Genomic DNA, 16,021 nt, shown 5'->3' on the forward strand with positions numbered 1-16,021 from the left:
GTAGGGGGACACCAACCTCCGGCTACGCCACCTGCGTTCCTATTGGCTGGAGATTTCGTATTCCCTAGCCCAGGAAAGAGCCAATGGGAAGCGCGGGCAGTGCGCAGGCGCATACCCTACTAACCCGTGGCCTGAAGCCGTGCGCTAGGGAGGGACCAAGAGACCCAGGAACCCGAGGACTTAAGAAACTTGACTGGCATCCAGCTGCCCAATCAATAGCTCCCTGGTTCCGAAGCCGGTACCGCGAGAAGGTGGGACAAGACCGCGTAAACAGAGAGGGTGGAAAGACGTGGGCACGAAGCCCCGAGGTGATTGGCTGAAGGCACTTCCGGTGAGCATCTCGACTCGACTTAGGCTCCTGTGGCGCCAAAATGTCGCTCGTAGCGGGGGTTATTCGGCGGTTGGACGAGACAGTGGTGAACCGCATCGCGGCAGGGGAAGTTATCCAGCGGCCGGCTAACGCCATCAAGGAGATGATTGAGAACTGGTAGGGAGGGAGTGGAGCAGGGCTTCCTTATCTGCCACGATTTAACAGGCCCCTCTTCAGGATGGCGCGCGGACCCCTGCCCCTGGCGGAGGCGTGTACAGCGCATGCCCACGGCGCGGAAGGCCTCGGGGTCCTTTCTATTCCCTGCCCGAGTACTGCCTGTTTTTGAGCGCTCTCGCGAGACTTTAGTAGGGTTTTTGGAGGGAGGGCTCCAAGTGGAGGGCTACATTGTATTGTTGAGCGGCACCATTAGTTAAGGGAACTGCCTTTAGAATTATATGTACAGAATGTACAAAATTTTAAATGCATAAACATTTTCGGGGGACCGTCTCCATTCATTCTTCAGAGGATGCCGTGTTATGCGTGTTAAGGTATCTTGCATATACCAAAAATAACCCATGCGCATTCAAGAGTACACTTTGATTTTTATTCCAGATTGTCGAGATTTTAGACAGGCCGATGGACTTCGGGTTTAACTTCTGATTGCCCTATTGCCAACGTAGGGTTTTCCTCCCTTTTTTTGGTGGGCGGGGATGTCAGTCATATTGAGGATACCTGATTTCATGAGGATATCCCGTGGATGCTGAAGTTTAGAAGTGTCACACAGTGTGGAGGGAAGACTTAAAAACCTGGAAAGAAAGGTGGGAGTAAACCGTAAACTTCAGAAAGACATGCTCACGATGTACCTAAGCATTACCTTCAAGTTTAAATCAATTATTGTTCATAAAATAAATTCGCGAAAAGAACAAAATGACCCAGCGAGGAGTGGTGGGTTGGTAGGGAGGCTGATTGTGAAAACATAATAAACAACCACTCAGGGTAATGGGACTGAAGGAACGGTGCAGAAAGGATCGTTGAGGGACAGGAACAGAACTAGGAGAAAAGCAGGAGCTGGGAACCTGGGAAGGGGTTCTCCTTTCCCCCCATTGTAAAGGCTGGCTTTTGTTTCTACAATGTTAGAATTCACCAACAGAACAACTTGGGCCTGTTATGGTAATGAGCCAGACTACTGCACAACCAAACAGAAACATGTTAGCTAAGTGGTTTATAATAAGTTCTAAGAGCAGGGATTTTGTGTGGAGTCCAGTTATGCTCTTTTTAATATGTAAATCAAGATGTCTAATACAACTTCAAGGGCTTTGAGAAAGGTCTTTAGTATTGGGTAACTTACTGTCTTATTTTTGAAGAAAGAATTTTCTGTGTGAGGGGCCCAATACTTTTCTTTTTCATGCAGCCATAGGCAGAATTTGTTTTCTTTAGCCCCTGCTTTCTGTGATGGTTGGCTACTCTTTGAAAGGACAAAAGGTTTCTTAGCTTCTCAAAGAACTTTCTGTGTTGCCTTTTTGCTTTCTTTCTTTGTTTTCCCCAGCAAAATGTATTTTCTTAAAAGGGAGTAAATAGTAGAAAAACACATAATTTTTTTTGAAACGGCATCTTATTAGGGTCACTTGGGAACCCAAGACTGAATAAAATTGAATAAATGGCAAAATTAGTTGAGAAGAGAGTAAGAAATAGGCATGTAGTAAAAGGATCCTACTTTTAACTTTACTTTCTTTCCCTGAGGAACAGAAATAAAGTGTTGAATTTCTTATTGGAAATGATGATTGCCCCCTCCTGCCTCTCTCTTTCCCCTCTCTCACACAGCATGTGAACTTGTTACAGTGTAGTCACAGAGCCCGTAAAACAGAGGAAAAACACACTAATCAGACAGTCTTGTATTTCTCTGGAATTTGTTCTTATACTTTGGCTCATATTAAAATATGTACATTAGAGGGGCGCCTGGGTGGCTCAGTGGTTTAAGCCTCTGCCTTCAGCTCAGGTCATGATCTCAGGGTCCTGGGATCGAGCCCCACATCGGGCTCTCTGCTCAGCAGGGAGCCTGCTTCCCCCTCTCTCTCTGCCTGCCTCTCTGCCTACTTGTGATCTCTCTCTATCAAATAAATAAATAAAAATCTTTAAAAAAATATATGTACATTAGAATAGTTGCAGAGTAATAAAATTTTTTTCTTTTTAATTTGCCAGTTTAGATGCAAAATCCACCAGTATCCAAGTGGTTGTTAAAGAGGGAGGCCTCAAGTTAATTCAGATCCAAGACAATGGCACTGGGATCAGGGTAAGTAAAACCTCAGAGGAGCAGGCTGTTTGTGTGCTTTGTGGTATATACCTACAGGGAGTGACAGAGCCTTTCCCTGTTTGGGAAACTGAGCATTTGTGGATGGGATTTTTAACTGAAATATTCAATACCAGCGATAAACATATATTGAGTATTATTCTAAGCTGGACACTGGTTCAGGAAAATAAGGTCAAGGAGAGAGTTGCTTAAAGGTGCTTAAAAGATGAAAGTTCTGGGCAGACAGAACATGCAAAGACCATGAAATGGAAGCCCACTTGACTTCTTTAAGGACCAGCAGGGAGCCAGTGTGTCTCTAACAGAGTGAGGGAATAGAAGAATAACAGAAGATGAGTTACGTAGGACCTTATGGGCCATTCTAAAATCTTTGGCTTTTACTCTGAATAGGGTAGGATACTATTAAAGGGTTTTGAGCAAAGAAGTGACATGGTTTGGAGAGGTTTATAGGAACCTATTTGTCTAGAATATGGAAAACAGACTGTAGCAGGACAGGACAGAGGCAGTGAGAGGGCTCTTGGAGCAATCCAGGAGAGGGGTGACCATGCCTTAGACTAGTTTAGTTGCAGTAGAGAAGCAAGAAACAGTGAGATTCTGCATTGATTACAAAAACAGAGCTTTCAGAATTTGCTGATGCGTGGTATAAGAGAAAGAAGAGTCCAGAATGATTTCAAGGTTTTGGCCTGTGCAAATGGAAGAGTTGCCGCTTAGTGATGGGAAAGCCTATGGAAGAAACACATTTGGGGGTATATCAGAAAATCATTTGGGCATGGTAACCTTGAGACGGCTCTTATTTGAGTTAGCCTGTGAGTCTGGAGGGCAGCATAGAGGTTTGGGCTGGAGATAAAAATTTAGTGTATTGCATTTTGATTGTAGTAAAAACCATGAGACTCCCATGAAAAGTTGCTGAATGTCACAGGTCACTAAGGAAATATGAATAAAAGCAACGACTTACCATTTTGACACCTATTAGGATGGCTGTTACAAAAACAGTAAAATAAAATAACAAGTGTTATAAAGGATACAGAAAAATTAGAACACTTGTGCATTTGCTGTTGGGAATGTAAATTGTATAGCCAATGTGGAAAATAGTATGGTGATTCTTAAAAAAATTAAACCGAATTACCATGCAGTTCAGCAGAACTTGTGAGTATATACTCCAAACAACTGAAAGCAAGGTCTTGAAGACATTTGTCCCCCCATGTTCATAGCAGCATATTTACAATAGTCAAAAGCTGGAAGCAACCCAGGGTTCCGTAGATGAGTAGATTTTAAAATGTGACGTATACACATAATGGAATATTATTCAGCCTGAAGAGGATTGAAATTCAGAAACAGGCTGCAATATGCATGAACCTTGAAGACATTACATTAAGTAAAATACCCATTCGCAAAAAGACAAATACTCTACGAGCCTAGGAGGTTCCTAGAGTAGTCCCATTCATAGAAGGTAGAATGCTGGTTGCAAGGGGTTTGGGGAAGGGGTGGATGAAGAATTATAATTTAATGGGGACCGAGTTTTAGTTTGGAAGGATGAAAGAGTTCTGGAGATGGATAGTGGTGATGTTGCACACTGTGCAAATGTATTTATGGCCACAGAACTGTACATTAAAAGTGGTAAAGTTTGTTATGTACACTTCACTATAATTAAATGCCTCTATAGATTTTTAATAAAGAAGTTTTCTAATAATAATGATTTTTATAAATTCATGTGGCTGGGAGAACTAACTCATCAAGAGAGTGAGTGTAGGGGCAACTGGGTGGCTCAGTGAGCTAAAGCTGCTGCCTTCAGCTCAGGTCATGAACTCAGGGTCCTGGGATCAAGCCCCATATCAGGCTCTCTGCTCAGCAGGGAGCCTGCTTCCTTCTCTCTCTCTCTGCCTGCCTCTCTGCCTACTTGTGATCTCTGTCTGTCAAATAAATAAATAAGAGAGTGAGTGTAGACAGTAAAGAGGTCCAAGGCTGGAGTCCTGGGTTGCTCCACTGACAGAAATGAGGCGGAACCAGCAAATGCAAAGAGATGTGACTCGTGAGAGAGAAGGGACACCGGGACAGGTGGCATTTCTGATTCCACGTGAGGAAGTTATTGCTGATTTCAAAACTCCTCTCCTGAAAGGGGTTTCTTCTTGGATTCAGTCAAGAAAAGAGAAATTTTAAAATTGGAAAAAATGAGTAACATAATTATTTACTTATTTTTTGGTATCTTATAGAAGGAAGATCTGGACATTGTGTGTGAGAGGTTCACTACAAGTAAACTGCAGTCCTTTGAGGATTTAGCTAGTATTTCTACCTATGGCTTTCGGGGTGAGGTAAGCTAAAGATCAAAAAATGTGTAAAATATCCTTCTGTGATGACATTTCTGCCATTTGTCAACTTTTGTTTCTCAACAGAGGTAAATAAGTTCTGATTCTTTTTACTTGTTAAGTATGTGCAAATCAAACAAAATTAAAATTCATTTTCCAAAACCAAGGATTATTCATAAATACTTAATATACTGAAAACTATTTTATTTACAGATACAGTCCCCCTCCCTCCTGTCCAGATGTTAAGTAGGTATTTTCTGATGGAGAATGAAACACCACCCCCAAAGTTTATTTTGTCAAATTATCAAATATGAATCTGATTAATACTTACTATGTGCAAGTGGTGGGAAAATATAGGAGGTGAGGGAGCATGGTAAATAATACAGAGATTAGGAAACGACATGATAAAAGTCTTGTTTGTTTCCTTCAACAAATAAACTACAAGGAAGAAAAGTGGAGGAGGGAACAAAAACCTGTAGTTTATAAGAGGTGTGAGGCGCCTGAATGGCTCAGATGGTTAAGTGTCTGACTCTTGATTGCAGTTCAGGTCATGATCTTAAGTTTGTGAGATCGAGTCCCATCTTGGGCTCTGCACTGGGCATGGAGTCTGCTTAAGAGTCCCTCTCCATTCTCCTGTCTCCCTCCACCCCACCCCTGTCACACTCTCTCTTGCTCTCTCTCTCTAAAGAAAAAAAAAAGAGGCTTAAAATACATATGAACCAGCTCCAATGTATACCTCTTACTTGGATCCTGATTTGAACAGACAGTAAAAAAAATTTTTTGAGACAGATATTTGAACACATGGGTTACTTCATAGTATTAAGAAGAAATTGTTGGGGGACACCTCGGTAGCTCAGTTGGTTAGGCGGCTACCTTTGGCTCAGGTCATGATCCCAGAGTCCTGGGATTGAGTCTTGCATCAGGCTTCTTGCTCAGCCGGGAGCCTGCTTCTCTCCCTCTGCCTGCTACTCCCCCTGCTTGTGCGCTCTCTCTCTCTCTTTCTCTCTCTCAAATATGTCAAATAAATAAATAAAATCTTAAAAAAAAAAAAAAAGGAAATTGTTGGGATGCCTGGGTGGCTCAGTGGGTTAAGCAGCTGCCATCAGCTCAGGTCACAATCCCCGGGTCCTAGGATCAAGCCCCACAGTGGGTTTTCTGCTGCTTCTCCCTCTACCGCTTGTGTTCTCTCTTGAGCATGCGCTTTCTCAAATAATTAATTAATTAATTAATTAATTAAAATTTTTTATTTTTTTTTTTAAAGATTTTATTTATTTATTTGACAGATAGAGATCACAAGTAGGCAGACAGGCAGGCAGCGAGAGAGGAGGAAGCAAGCTCCCCGCTGAGCAGAGAGCCCGATGCGGGGCTTGATCCCAGAACCCTGAGATCATGACCTGAGCCGAAGGCAGAGGCTTAACCCACTGAGCCACCCAGGTGCCCCAATAAATAAATAATTCTTTTTTTAAAATTGTGGATTTTCTTGTATAAGAAATAGTATGATGTTTTTTGGAGGAGTCCTTATCTTTTAAAATATATGTGGGAATATTTGTGAATAAAATTATGTGATGCATGGGAGGATATACAATATAAAAAGTGGTTAAAAACATTTTAAGACTAAAACAGGATCTTATAATTTTATGACATACGCTGTGGATATCTTTTCATTGGGAAAGAAGATATATATACATATATATATATATATTCCTATATAATTTTTAGTACTTCTATCTTACCCTATCGTATGAATATACTGTGTTTATTTAAATGATTTCCTATTGGGGAACCTGGGTGGCTCAGTGGGTTAAAGCCTCTGCCTTCAGCTCAGGTCATGATCCCAGGATTCTGGGATCGAGTCCCACATCGGGCTCTCAGCTCAGCAGGGAGCCTGCTTCCTCCTCTCTGCCTGACTCTGCCTACTTGTGATCTCTGTCAAATAAATAAATAAAATCTTTTAAAAAATAAATAAATAAAAATAAATAAATAAATAAATGAATAGATGATTTCCTATTGAACATTTATGCGTTTTGTCATTTTCTTGGTGAATATGCATATGTTCATATATAGTGTATTTTGTTCTATTACTGTCTCAGGGTCAATTTATAGAAATAACATTCATGGGGAGCCTGGATGGCTCAGTCGGTAAAGTATCTGAGACTCTTCATTTTGGCTTAGGCCACGATCTTGGGGCTCTGGAATTGAGTATGTACTGTATATATTTAATGTCCTTCTTATACAGGTCTCAAAATCATTTTACATTTCTAATTATGAACATTAGGTCGGTCACATAAACTAGGGAAATCCAGCTAGGACCTGGTAATCTTTGAGCCTAGGCCATGTTCCTTATTAATGAACTGAACCCTGCTACAGGCAGAGTTCACTATCTTCCGAGATGCTGTCACAGACCCCCATCACAGTGGCTGATTACATTTTTATATTCTGTGATGTCCTTCTTGTGGAAGGAGAAACAGGTTCTAGTGGGCTAGGAAACCAGTCTTACTTACAAGGGGAGAAAAATGTTCATTTTTTAAAACTTTTTTTTATCTTAATTAGATCATTTTAAATTTATATTTCTAAATTTACATTTCTAACCCTATAAGAGTTTACAGAAAACAGTTTTTTTTTAAAGATTTTATTTATTTATTTGACAGAGAGAGAGAGATCCCAAGTAGGCAGAGAGGCAGGCAGAGAGAGAGGGGGAAGCAGGCTCCCCACTGAGCAGAGAGCCTGATGTGGGACTCAATCCCAGGACCCCGGGATCATGACCTGAGCCGAAGGCAGAGGCTTTAACCCATTGAGCCACCCAGGTGCCCCAACAGAAAACAGTTTTGTGCATGTGTGCAACATTATGTCTTTGGAGTGCCCCCCATTCCTGAAGGTAAGTTTTCAAAATTATTGGGAGGCAGATCATTGAGAATAATACTGAACATGCCTGTAATTCTGCTGCCTGAACGCACTTGCTGCTAACACATTAATAATCTGGTGTGTTTCTTTCCAACAACGTGAATGGAGCCAGAGGGTATTATGCTAAGTAAAGTAAGTAAGTCAGAGAAAGACAGATACTATATGATTTCACTTATATGTGACGTTTAAGGAACAAAACAAGCAAAAGGGGGTGCCTGGGTGACTCAGTGTAGAATTATTGAATCACTATATTATACACCTGAATTTAACTTATGTAACAGTGTATGTTAACTATACTGGATTTATTTTTTTCTTTTTTTTAAATTTAGTTATTTGAGAAAGTGTGCACACATGTACACATAGGAGCAGAGGAGGAGCAGAGGGAGAGAGATAATCTCGAGCATCTCTCAATCATCAATCGATAATCCCTGCTGAACTCGGAGCCCAATATGAGGCTCACAACCCTTGAGATCATGATCTGAGCCAATTATCAAGAGTGGGACACTTAACTGACTGAGCCACCCAGATACCCCAACTATATTGGATTTAAAATAAATTTTAAAAAATAACTCTGTTGTGTTTCCTTTTGGACTTTTTTTCATATTTATTTTCCCCTTGTTCTGATAATATGCTACAAATTCTTTTTTTTTTTACAAATTCAATTTGATATCCTTTTTTTTTAAGATGTCATGAAAGTGAGTGAGCGAAATGCCTATTGTTGCCATTTGCTAATACAAAATGGAAGGGGTAATTTTTTTTTTTAAATTTAATTTTTTTTTTTTAAGATTTTATTTATTTATTTGACAGAGAGAAATCACAAGTAGATGGAGAGGCAGGCAGAGAGAGAGAGAGGGAAGCAGGCTCCCTGCTGAGCAGAGAGCCCGATGCGGGCCTCGATCCCAGGACCCTGAGATCATGACCTGAGCCGAAGGCAGCGGCCTAACCCACTGAGCCACCCAGGTGCCCTGGAAGGGGTAATTTAGATCACCTTTCTCTTTAATGAGGTGACAATGGGTGACAGCAATGTTTATCTTTCATTCCATTTTGTTTTCTTCCTTAGGCTTTGGCCAGCATCAGCCATGTGGCTCATGTTACTATTACGACCAAAACAGCTGATGCAAAGTGCGCATACAGGTATGGCACAGTCTGCTTTTACTCGTATTCATTCTGAAGCATGCTTTATGCCTGGATCTCAAGTGACCCTATCTAAACACCAATGTCATCTTTTTTGACCAAGTTCTTGGTTAAGTTTTCTTCCCTCTCTACGGACTAGTTGATAATCCACAGGGATGATTATTGGGTAATAATCTTACTCATGGATTCTTAACACATCTTAAGATGTGACATGTAAGTCCTTGCAAGCTCTATTACACAGATGTATTCTAAGTAGGTGGTAGATGCAGGTAATATTCTGGCCCTGTGCCCTTTAGTAGGATGTTACTTTGTCTGAAGACAGGGCTGTGGCTGGATGCTGGAGGCTCAAGTTTCCTTAGCTGGCTCTAGAGCCCCTGGCTCCCTGCCCCACATGCTTATCTGAGCTGGCTTGCCCTTCCACTGGGGGCAGGCAGGGGGCAATGCTGTGCCAGCTTTCTCTTGTGCTGCCACAGTATTCAGAGGCTCCCTAGAGCCTTGTCATCTTTTCTGTGGTGCTTTCACTCCCCTCCCCGGCCCCCAGCTGAAAGTTTGCTTCTCTAGATCACTTAGCACAACGTCCTGCACTTTAGGAAAAAGTGTGTCCCCTAGGGCCTTTCTTTGTTACCAAGGCCTCTGCGGGCCTATCATTTGGTAACCCTTCCATAAATGATTACGTAATTATAAGAAAAAATTTGTTGTCATGCTAGGCAATGGCAAAACTATTGCTTTTAGCTCAAAACTCAGGAACTAAAAAGCAACATTTGCTAGAACAATAGGGATTTTTCTTTTTATCTAATTGGAATGATAATGGAATCATAGAAAAAGAGGAAAATGGTAATTAAAACAGTAGAGAGCATGGCTGTACCTTATTGTTTGATATAATTTCTTTTTATACTCTTTGGATTGATATTCCCTGCCTCTTGGATATTAATAGTCTCTTATATTTTCTCTTAAGAGCAAATTACTCAGATGGAAAGCTGAAAGCTCCTCCTAAACCATGTGCAGGCAATCAGGGGACCCAGATCACAGTAAGTATGGCACAAGGAGTATGAATTGTTGAAAAAGAGCTTTGTAGAAATTCTGTCATAAAGAATAAAATTGTCTCAAAAAAAATTGTCTCTGAGTTTTCAAAGTAATAATAAAATGAATCTTTGCTATTTAGTAGAAACAAAGACATTTATCTCTAAACAAGAGGACTGATTATGGCTTTAATGGCATGGCAGCCTGTGTGCACTCCGTCCATCTTTTTCAAAAGCTGGGAGATTCTTTCACTGGGATGGCAGAAATCAGTGCAAGGTAGTTGGCATTGAAATGACCTTTAAACTTGACTCCAGAAGACGTAAGTTAGAGTCTCAGCCTGGTCACTCAGTGGTTATGTGTCCAGAGGCAAGTTGTTTAGTTTCCCTTTATCTCACTTCTCCCATCTCTCAAATGGAATAAAGAATATCTGCCCACTTAGTGTTTGATAATATGGTTGTATCATTAATCAGAAAAAATCTACTATGCTGCCTTATTTCTATGGTGCCATGTTTGGTCTCCTCCCATTGTGTGATCCGACAAAGCATCCCACTGTCATGATATGCATCATACCTCTCATACCTCCATCTCCAGCTAGAACCCTTGCCTTGATAAGATGGGGTAAGACGGGCAGGAGGCAGAAGTGAACGTTAAGTGCATGTTAAGACAGATCCAGTACACAGGGTGACCAGGGTGTGATTTCCAAGAAGCCCAAATGATCTCAGACATTTTTATAAGAACTCTTAGTTTGGAAAATATTCTTAGATGCCATGTGATAATATAATTATTGGTAAATTTACATGCTTGCCCCCACTGAATCGTGTAATATCCTGGGTAAGACTGCTTTATTGGTCTTTGTATTCCCAGCACGGAGCAAAGAGCCTGACCTAGAGATAGCCCTCAGTACCTATTTGAGAAATCAGTGAATGAATATGGGAAGCAGGAAAAATATCCTTTATTTCCTTTGTTAAGGCTAACTTATCTATTGTCCTCTCCCCTAATCAGTGCTTTGAACTGTACTATTGGTAAGTATAGTTGTATTCTCTGCTAGCCAGCTTTAGGTAGACAGCTTGGGTCTTTATTTCCATGTATTTCTGTGAATTTACAAGAGAAAATCCATTTCATTTCAGGTGGAGGACCTTTTTTACAACATATCCACAAGGAGGAAAGCTTTAAAAAACGCAAGTGAAGAGTATGGGAAAATTTTGGAAGTTGTTGGCAGGTACAGTCCAAAATCTGAGAGTGGTTCTTTGCCATCTCTCACTGAAGGAATGTGCGCCAGTGCTTAATCTGAGAACAGTTGGTTGAGCTAGGTGGAAAACCGCACATTATAAGGCTAAGAGTGGCAAGAAATGTCAGCACCTGCTCCGTGGAGAGGATGAAGACCAGGCTGGCTTTGGGGATTAGATAGTAGCCCTGCTACAGTTGTTTTCATTCTTTACTGACTCTACTCAAGAGTCTGTTTCCTGGGAGAGTGCATCTGATTGGCATGGCTTGGGTCCCCCGTCATGTGCCTCTTTTCTATGGGGAAAAGCCCTGATTGGCAGTCTCCGGTAAATCAGGTGGAATTGGGAAGAGGTAGTTTCCCAAAGAAAGACTAGGGCCTGTTAAAAGAAGGAGAAAGGATTCAGGGCCAGTGAAAATAACATTATGTCCACTGTTATAGTGGATCCAGCATGGGCTCTCTAAGCCTGCACATCCTGGAGTGGTAGCAGAGATATATTAACTATTTTTCAGTATTTCTGAAAACTCCAAAATGAATAAAACATTTGCTCCTTATAAAGTGGAACAGACTTCTACATTAAGTTTCTTTGCTTTTCCTTGGAGTTGTATAAAGCAGCATCAGAATATTAATTATCTCTTGAAATAAAGGAGTTCTAGTTGGCTTTTTGGTTCTAGGTATAGTCAAGTGAATTCATAACTGTTAGCTGAATGAATGCATTTTGCTAGACACAATTCTTCAGTTCATGGGGCCCATGAGGGAGGAGTAATAAATAAATAATAGTCAACTGAGAAAAGACTGGGAGATGCTGAAACAGGGCCTAGGGCTAAAAAAGAAGTGGGTAAGGAGGGGGTGTCTTGAGGGGCTCTGAAAGAGAATAGAAGAGTTCAGGAGTTGTAAAGCGTAGGTTCTTGAGATGCAAGCTGCCCCTAGGGGGTTTGTGAAAGTAAAACAGTAGGCAAGGAAGAGATTGTATTGAAATATCATTGAGTCTAGTCAGAACTAAAAAAGCAAACAACTCTGATTTTGTTTGATTCTCCCACATTTAGCATTGGCTATCTCCATTAAGTTTGTGTTGGCTTATTTTCCTGTGGGTAAAATATGATATATGGAGATATTCCTGACTTTCTATCTTTGTTTAAATCATGTCATGTTATTTAACCAATAGGGAGTTCTATGTTATATTGTGCTTTTGGCCACTCTGCTTACTGTTTTGTTGTCTTTTCTTTGACAGGTATTCAATACACAATTCAGGCATTAGTTTCTCAGTTAAAAAAGTAAGTGGTTGGTTTATAAGTGATGGTTTGTATTTTTAAAAAGGGTTTTTTGTTTGTTTGTTTACCATCTATTGATGATCTTTATTTGAAAGCCAGGGGTATTGAGTTACAGGTATATTTGTCGAGTTGAACAAATACTCATGGATTAACCATGTAGGCTCAAAGATAAAAAAGACAGAGAGACCCTGCCTTCTAAGACCTTTACATTAGTAGCAGGTAAAAAGAGTTGGAAGGAATGAAATTTTGTTGACAACTTGCTATACTGAATCTGTTACTGTAATTTCCTTCTACCTTAGTGTATCTTTATGTGATAAGTTTTATTCTCCTATTTTATTGATAAATAGTTTAAAATTCAGTAAAGTAAAATAACCTAAGGGCCTATATGATAAATAAGAGCCATAGCTGAGACTTGAAGCTATGTCCACGCCCTGTGCGTTTTTTATAACATGATCCCATAAATACAGAATATGGTGTGAAAACAGAGTAAAAGTGAAATAGAGGAATGACCAAAATGCTAATTATGAGAGCGCATGTTCTCTCTGGCAGCCAGAAAGCTTCACTTAGAAAGTAACATTTGAAACTAGTATCATGTGGAGAAAGATGGTGGTAGAAGTGGCAACAGGGGTAACAAAGATGGATTATTTTAATAGCTAGCATTTATTAAGGGTTGAAAATGTGCGGGGCATTACTTTAAGCCCTTTTCATATGTTAACTCATTTATTCTTTATTAAAATGAGATTGGTACCATCATTATCTCCCTCTTACAAATTTGGTAAAAGAGGCAGATAATTAAATTATGTAATGTCATACAGCTGGGACAAGTAGTACTTTGTCAAGTTGAAAAGTCATTTCAGGCATATGAGGAAAGATAAGAAAGACTCAGGAGCATACTTGGAGGGTTTGGAGAATACAGATAGTTAGTAACCCAACACATTTGCTGGGGAGTTAAGTTTCAGGGTTTTCAATCCTGTGTTGAACAGTTTTGGCTTTATCTTGTGATCAGTGAAGAGTCATTGAAGATTTTTAAATAGAGGAGTGATGTGCTTATATCTGTTATGGTCAGATAACTGAGAAGAGGTATGCAGGGTTTGGAATGGGGAAGGTATGAATGTAAGTAGGTTTATTTTACCATCATAATTGGTTTAAAGAAGTTGATGAAGGTCTAAGTTAGAAACCGTAATGATTAAGAGAGGAAAAGTTTGGATATTAAGAGATAAAATAAGTAGAACTTTGAGAGGAAAGGATCGAATTGAAGGAAAAGTAAAAATTACTTTGGTTTCTAATTTAGCAGTCCACATGGGTAATAAAGCCATAACCATCAGAAGGAGTAAAGCAAAAGGATGAGACTGGTAGAGAAGGCTGATGAGTCTATTGTAAGGCAGACACACTGATTCTGATTTACTTGTAGTTCCTCCATAGCAGTATTCTTTTTTTTTATAAACATATAATATATTTTTATCCCCAGGGGTTCAGGTCTGTGAATCGCCAGGTTTACACACTTCACAGCACTCACCAAAGCACCAGTGTCCATAATCCCACCCCTCTTCTCCCAACCCCCCTCCTGCCAGCAACCCTCAGTTTGTTTTGTGAGATTAAGAGTCATTCATGGTTTGTCTCCCTCCCAATCCCATCTTGATTCATTTATTCTTCTCCTACCCCCTTAACCCCCATGTTGCATCTCCACTTCCTCATATCAGGGAGATCAGGGATTTTTTTTTTTTAATAGTTTACCTGAGGAAATAAGATTAGGATGTTTCTTTCACAACTGTAAGACAATAAGTTGCATTTTCTGCTCTGTTTATCAGCAAGGTGAAACCGTGGCTGACGTTAGGACACTGCCAAATTCCACAACGGTGGACAATATTCGCTCCATCTTTGGAAATGCTGTTAGCCGGTATGTTGATAATTCATACTTTGAAAAATCTGCATTCCACGTCTCGGTTTACCATTTATCACATTATTTTGGAATCTGTCAAAGTAACACCTGCCTTAAGAGCTTGCCTTAATGAAATAAGCAGGCTTTATTTCCATGCTCCAGATTTGTTCATGGAGTCATGATTTCAGGGAACCCACACTTTTTGGGTGCATGTTATCTCCCAGATGCTCCGGCTATAAATCAGTGTGTTCTCTCTAGCCTCTGTCTTCAAAATAATCACAAGGTTGTAGAATTCTTTCATCTTCCAGTGCTTTGTCTTTTCCTAATACTTCCCATGTCATCAGTTTGAGATTTCACTCATTATGGCTCGACATTTATTAATTGCCTCTCACATTCTAGGCTTTGTGCTGGAAGTTAAGGATGTAAAGACAGAAAAAATACTCCCTATCCTTAAAGACTTAACCGTCTGGTGGCAAGCAGATTTCTAAGTTACCAAATTTTCATTGTCAGGAAAAGCCTCAGAGGGAACCTGTGGTATAGATTGCTCACAGCATTCCTTACAAGGCAAAACCCACCGCTTCCATCACAGAGTCCTAGCTAAGTCCCAGGACTCTGCAAAGCCCAAAGTGCCCATGCCATAATCTGAGGGGAAGAATACTAAGGCCACTCTACCTGCCAGGCATGGCCTGGATGCAGGGCATATGCAGATGGAGAAGACAGCCCCCGGCTTGCTTTTTTGCAGAAATCCTAGAAGTAGCGGTAGTCCCAGAGCCCAGTTTTCGACTTCAAAGGACAAATTACTCATTTCTTTGAGCAAAACCAAGTTCGTAACTAGGTAACAGTCAATTTGCTTTTAATTACCCTCTTTACTAATTGTTAATGAATTAAGTTTTTTAAACTGTGTTCCCGAGCAGAGAAAGAACACTATTTACAAGGAAACTTGGAGAGCTTCTTTATTATTTAAGGACTCCGAATTAGTCATTATGAATTTCCTAGGGACTATAAGAGATTAGAAATCACACAGAGCAGCTGTTCCCAAAGGGTGTTTCCAGAAAACCAGCCTCTTGAGACGTTTTTGGGAAGAAAGGGTTTGTTGGTTTATGTGAGAAACACTGCAAGCTGTATTTTCTGCTCAGAGACTCTGTACACATTAACTGCTTAACAGTCTTCCACCACATATTCAGCAGATGCTTACTGAATGCTTATTCTTTGCCAGGTACTGTGCTGACAAATACAGTAGGACGTAAAGCAGAAGTACTCTTGCCCTCAGAGGATGCCTATTCAGTTGGAAAGACACGTGAAATAATTATGCCACTCATTAGTGGTTGTGCTAGATGTCTCAAAGGAAAAATACAAAGCACAACAGGAGAATCTCTGAGAGTCAGGGGGAGGGATAGTCAGAGAAAGCTCTTTGAAGGAGTAAGTCCAGACCTAGGAGGGATAAGGAGAATTAACTAGCTGTCAGTAGGAGCTTTCCAGGCACAGGGACCCACGCTTAGGAAGATCCTCACGCAGAGATGAATGTGTCTTATGTGAGAACCACCACCTTTCACCCATTAACCTCACCTCCCTGTAAGTACAGCCCTGAGGGCACCACACTGGAGCCCCATTTTGGCACTGTTCAGAGAGTAAGGGATTCAGTAGAAATGAGTCCTTTTGGAATTTCATCTTTGGGT

General features: G+C 40.6%; 1 protein-coding gene across 6 annotated transcripts in view; it reads left to right on the forward strand.

Annotated features, from left to right (window-relative positions):
* Positions 1 to 241: 241 nt before the first annotated feature.
* The window catches only part of MLH1 (mutL homolog 1), a 55,582-nt gene continuing 39,802 nt past the window's right edge, over positions 242 to 16,021 (forward strand). For 3 of the 6 annotated variants that reach the window (XR_014315598.1, XR_014315599.1, XM_082745511.1), the window contains exons 1-8: positions 358 to 487; positions 2,510 to 2,600; positions 4,826 to 4,924; positions 8,880 to 8,953; positions 9,909 to 9,981; positions 11,101 to 11,192; positions 12,427 to 12,469; positions 14,275 to 14,363. Coding sequence is in view for 1 of the 6 variants with exons in the window: in XM_082745511.1 (XP_082601637.1) it covers positions 372 to 487; positions 2,510 to 2,600; positions 4,826 to 4,924; positions 8,880 to 8,953; positions 9,909 to 9,981; positions 11,101 to 11,192; positions 12,427 to 12,469; positions 14,275 to 14,363 (677 nt within the window). In the remaining 5 variants the exon portion in view is untranslated. Of the gene's footprint in view, positions 332 to 357; positions 488 to 2,509; positions 2,601 to 4,825; positions 4,925 to 8,879; positions 8,954 to 9,908; positions 9,982 to 11,100; positions 11,193 to 12,426; positions 12,470 to 14,274; positions 14,364 to 16,021 lie in introns of those variants that run through there. The other 3 variants (XR_014315600.1, XM_082745513.1, XM_082745512.1) reach the window with 2 other exon arrangements.

The sequence above is a fragment of the Mustela nivalis genome (genome assembly GCF_964662115.1).
Source record: "Mustela nivalis genome assembly, chromosome: 1".
NCBI classification, from domain to species: Eukaryota; Metazoa; Chordata; class Mammalia; order Carnivora; family Mustelidae; genus Mustela; species Mustela nivalis.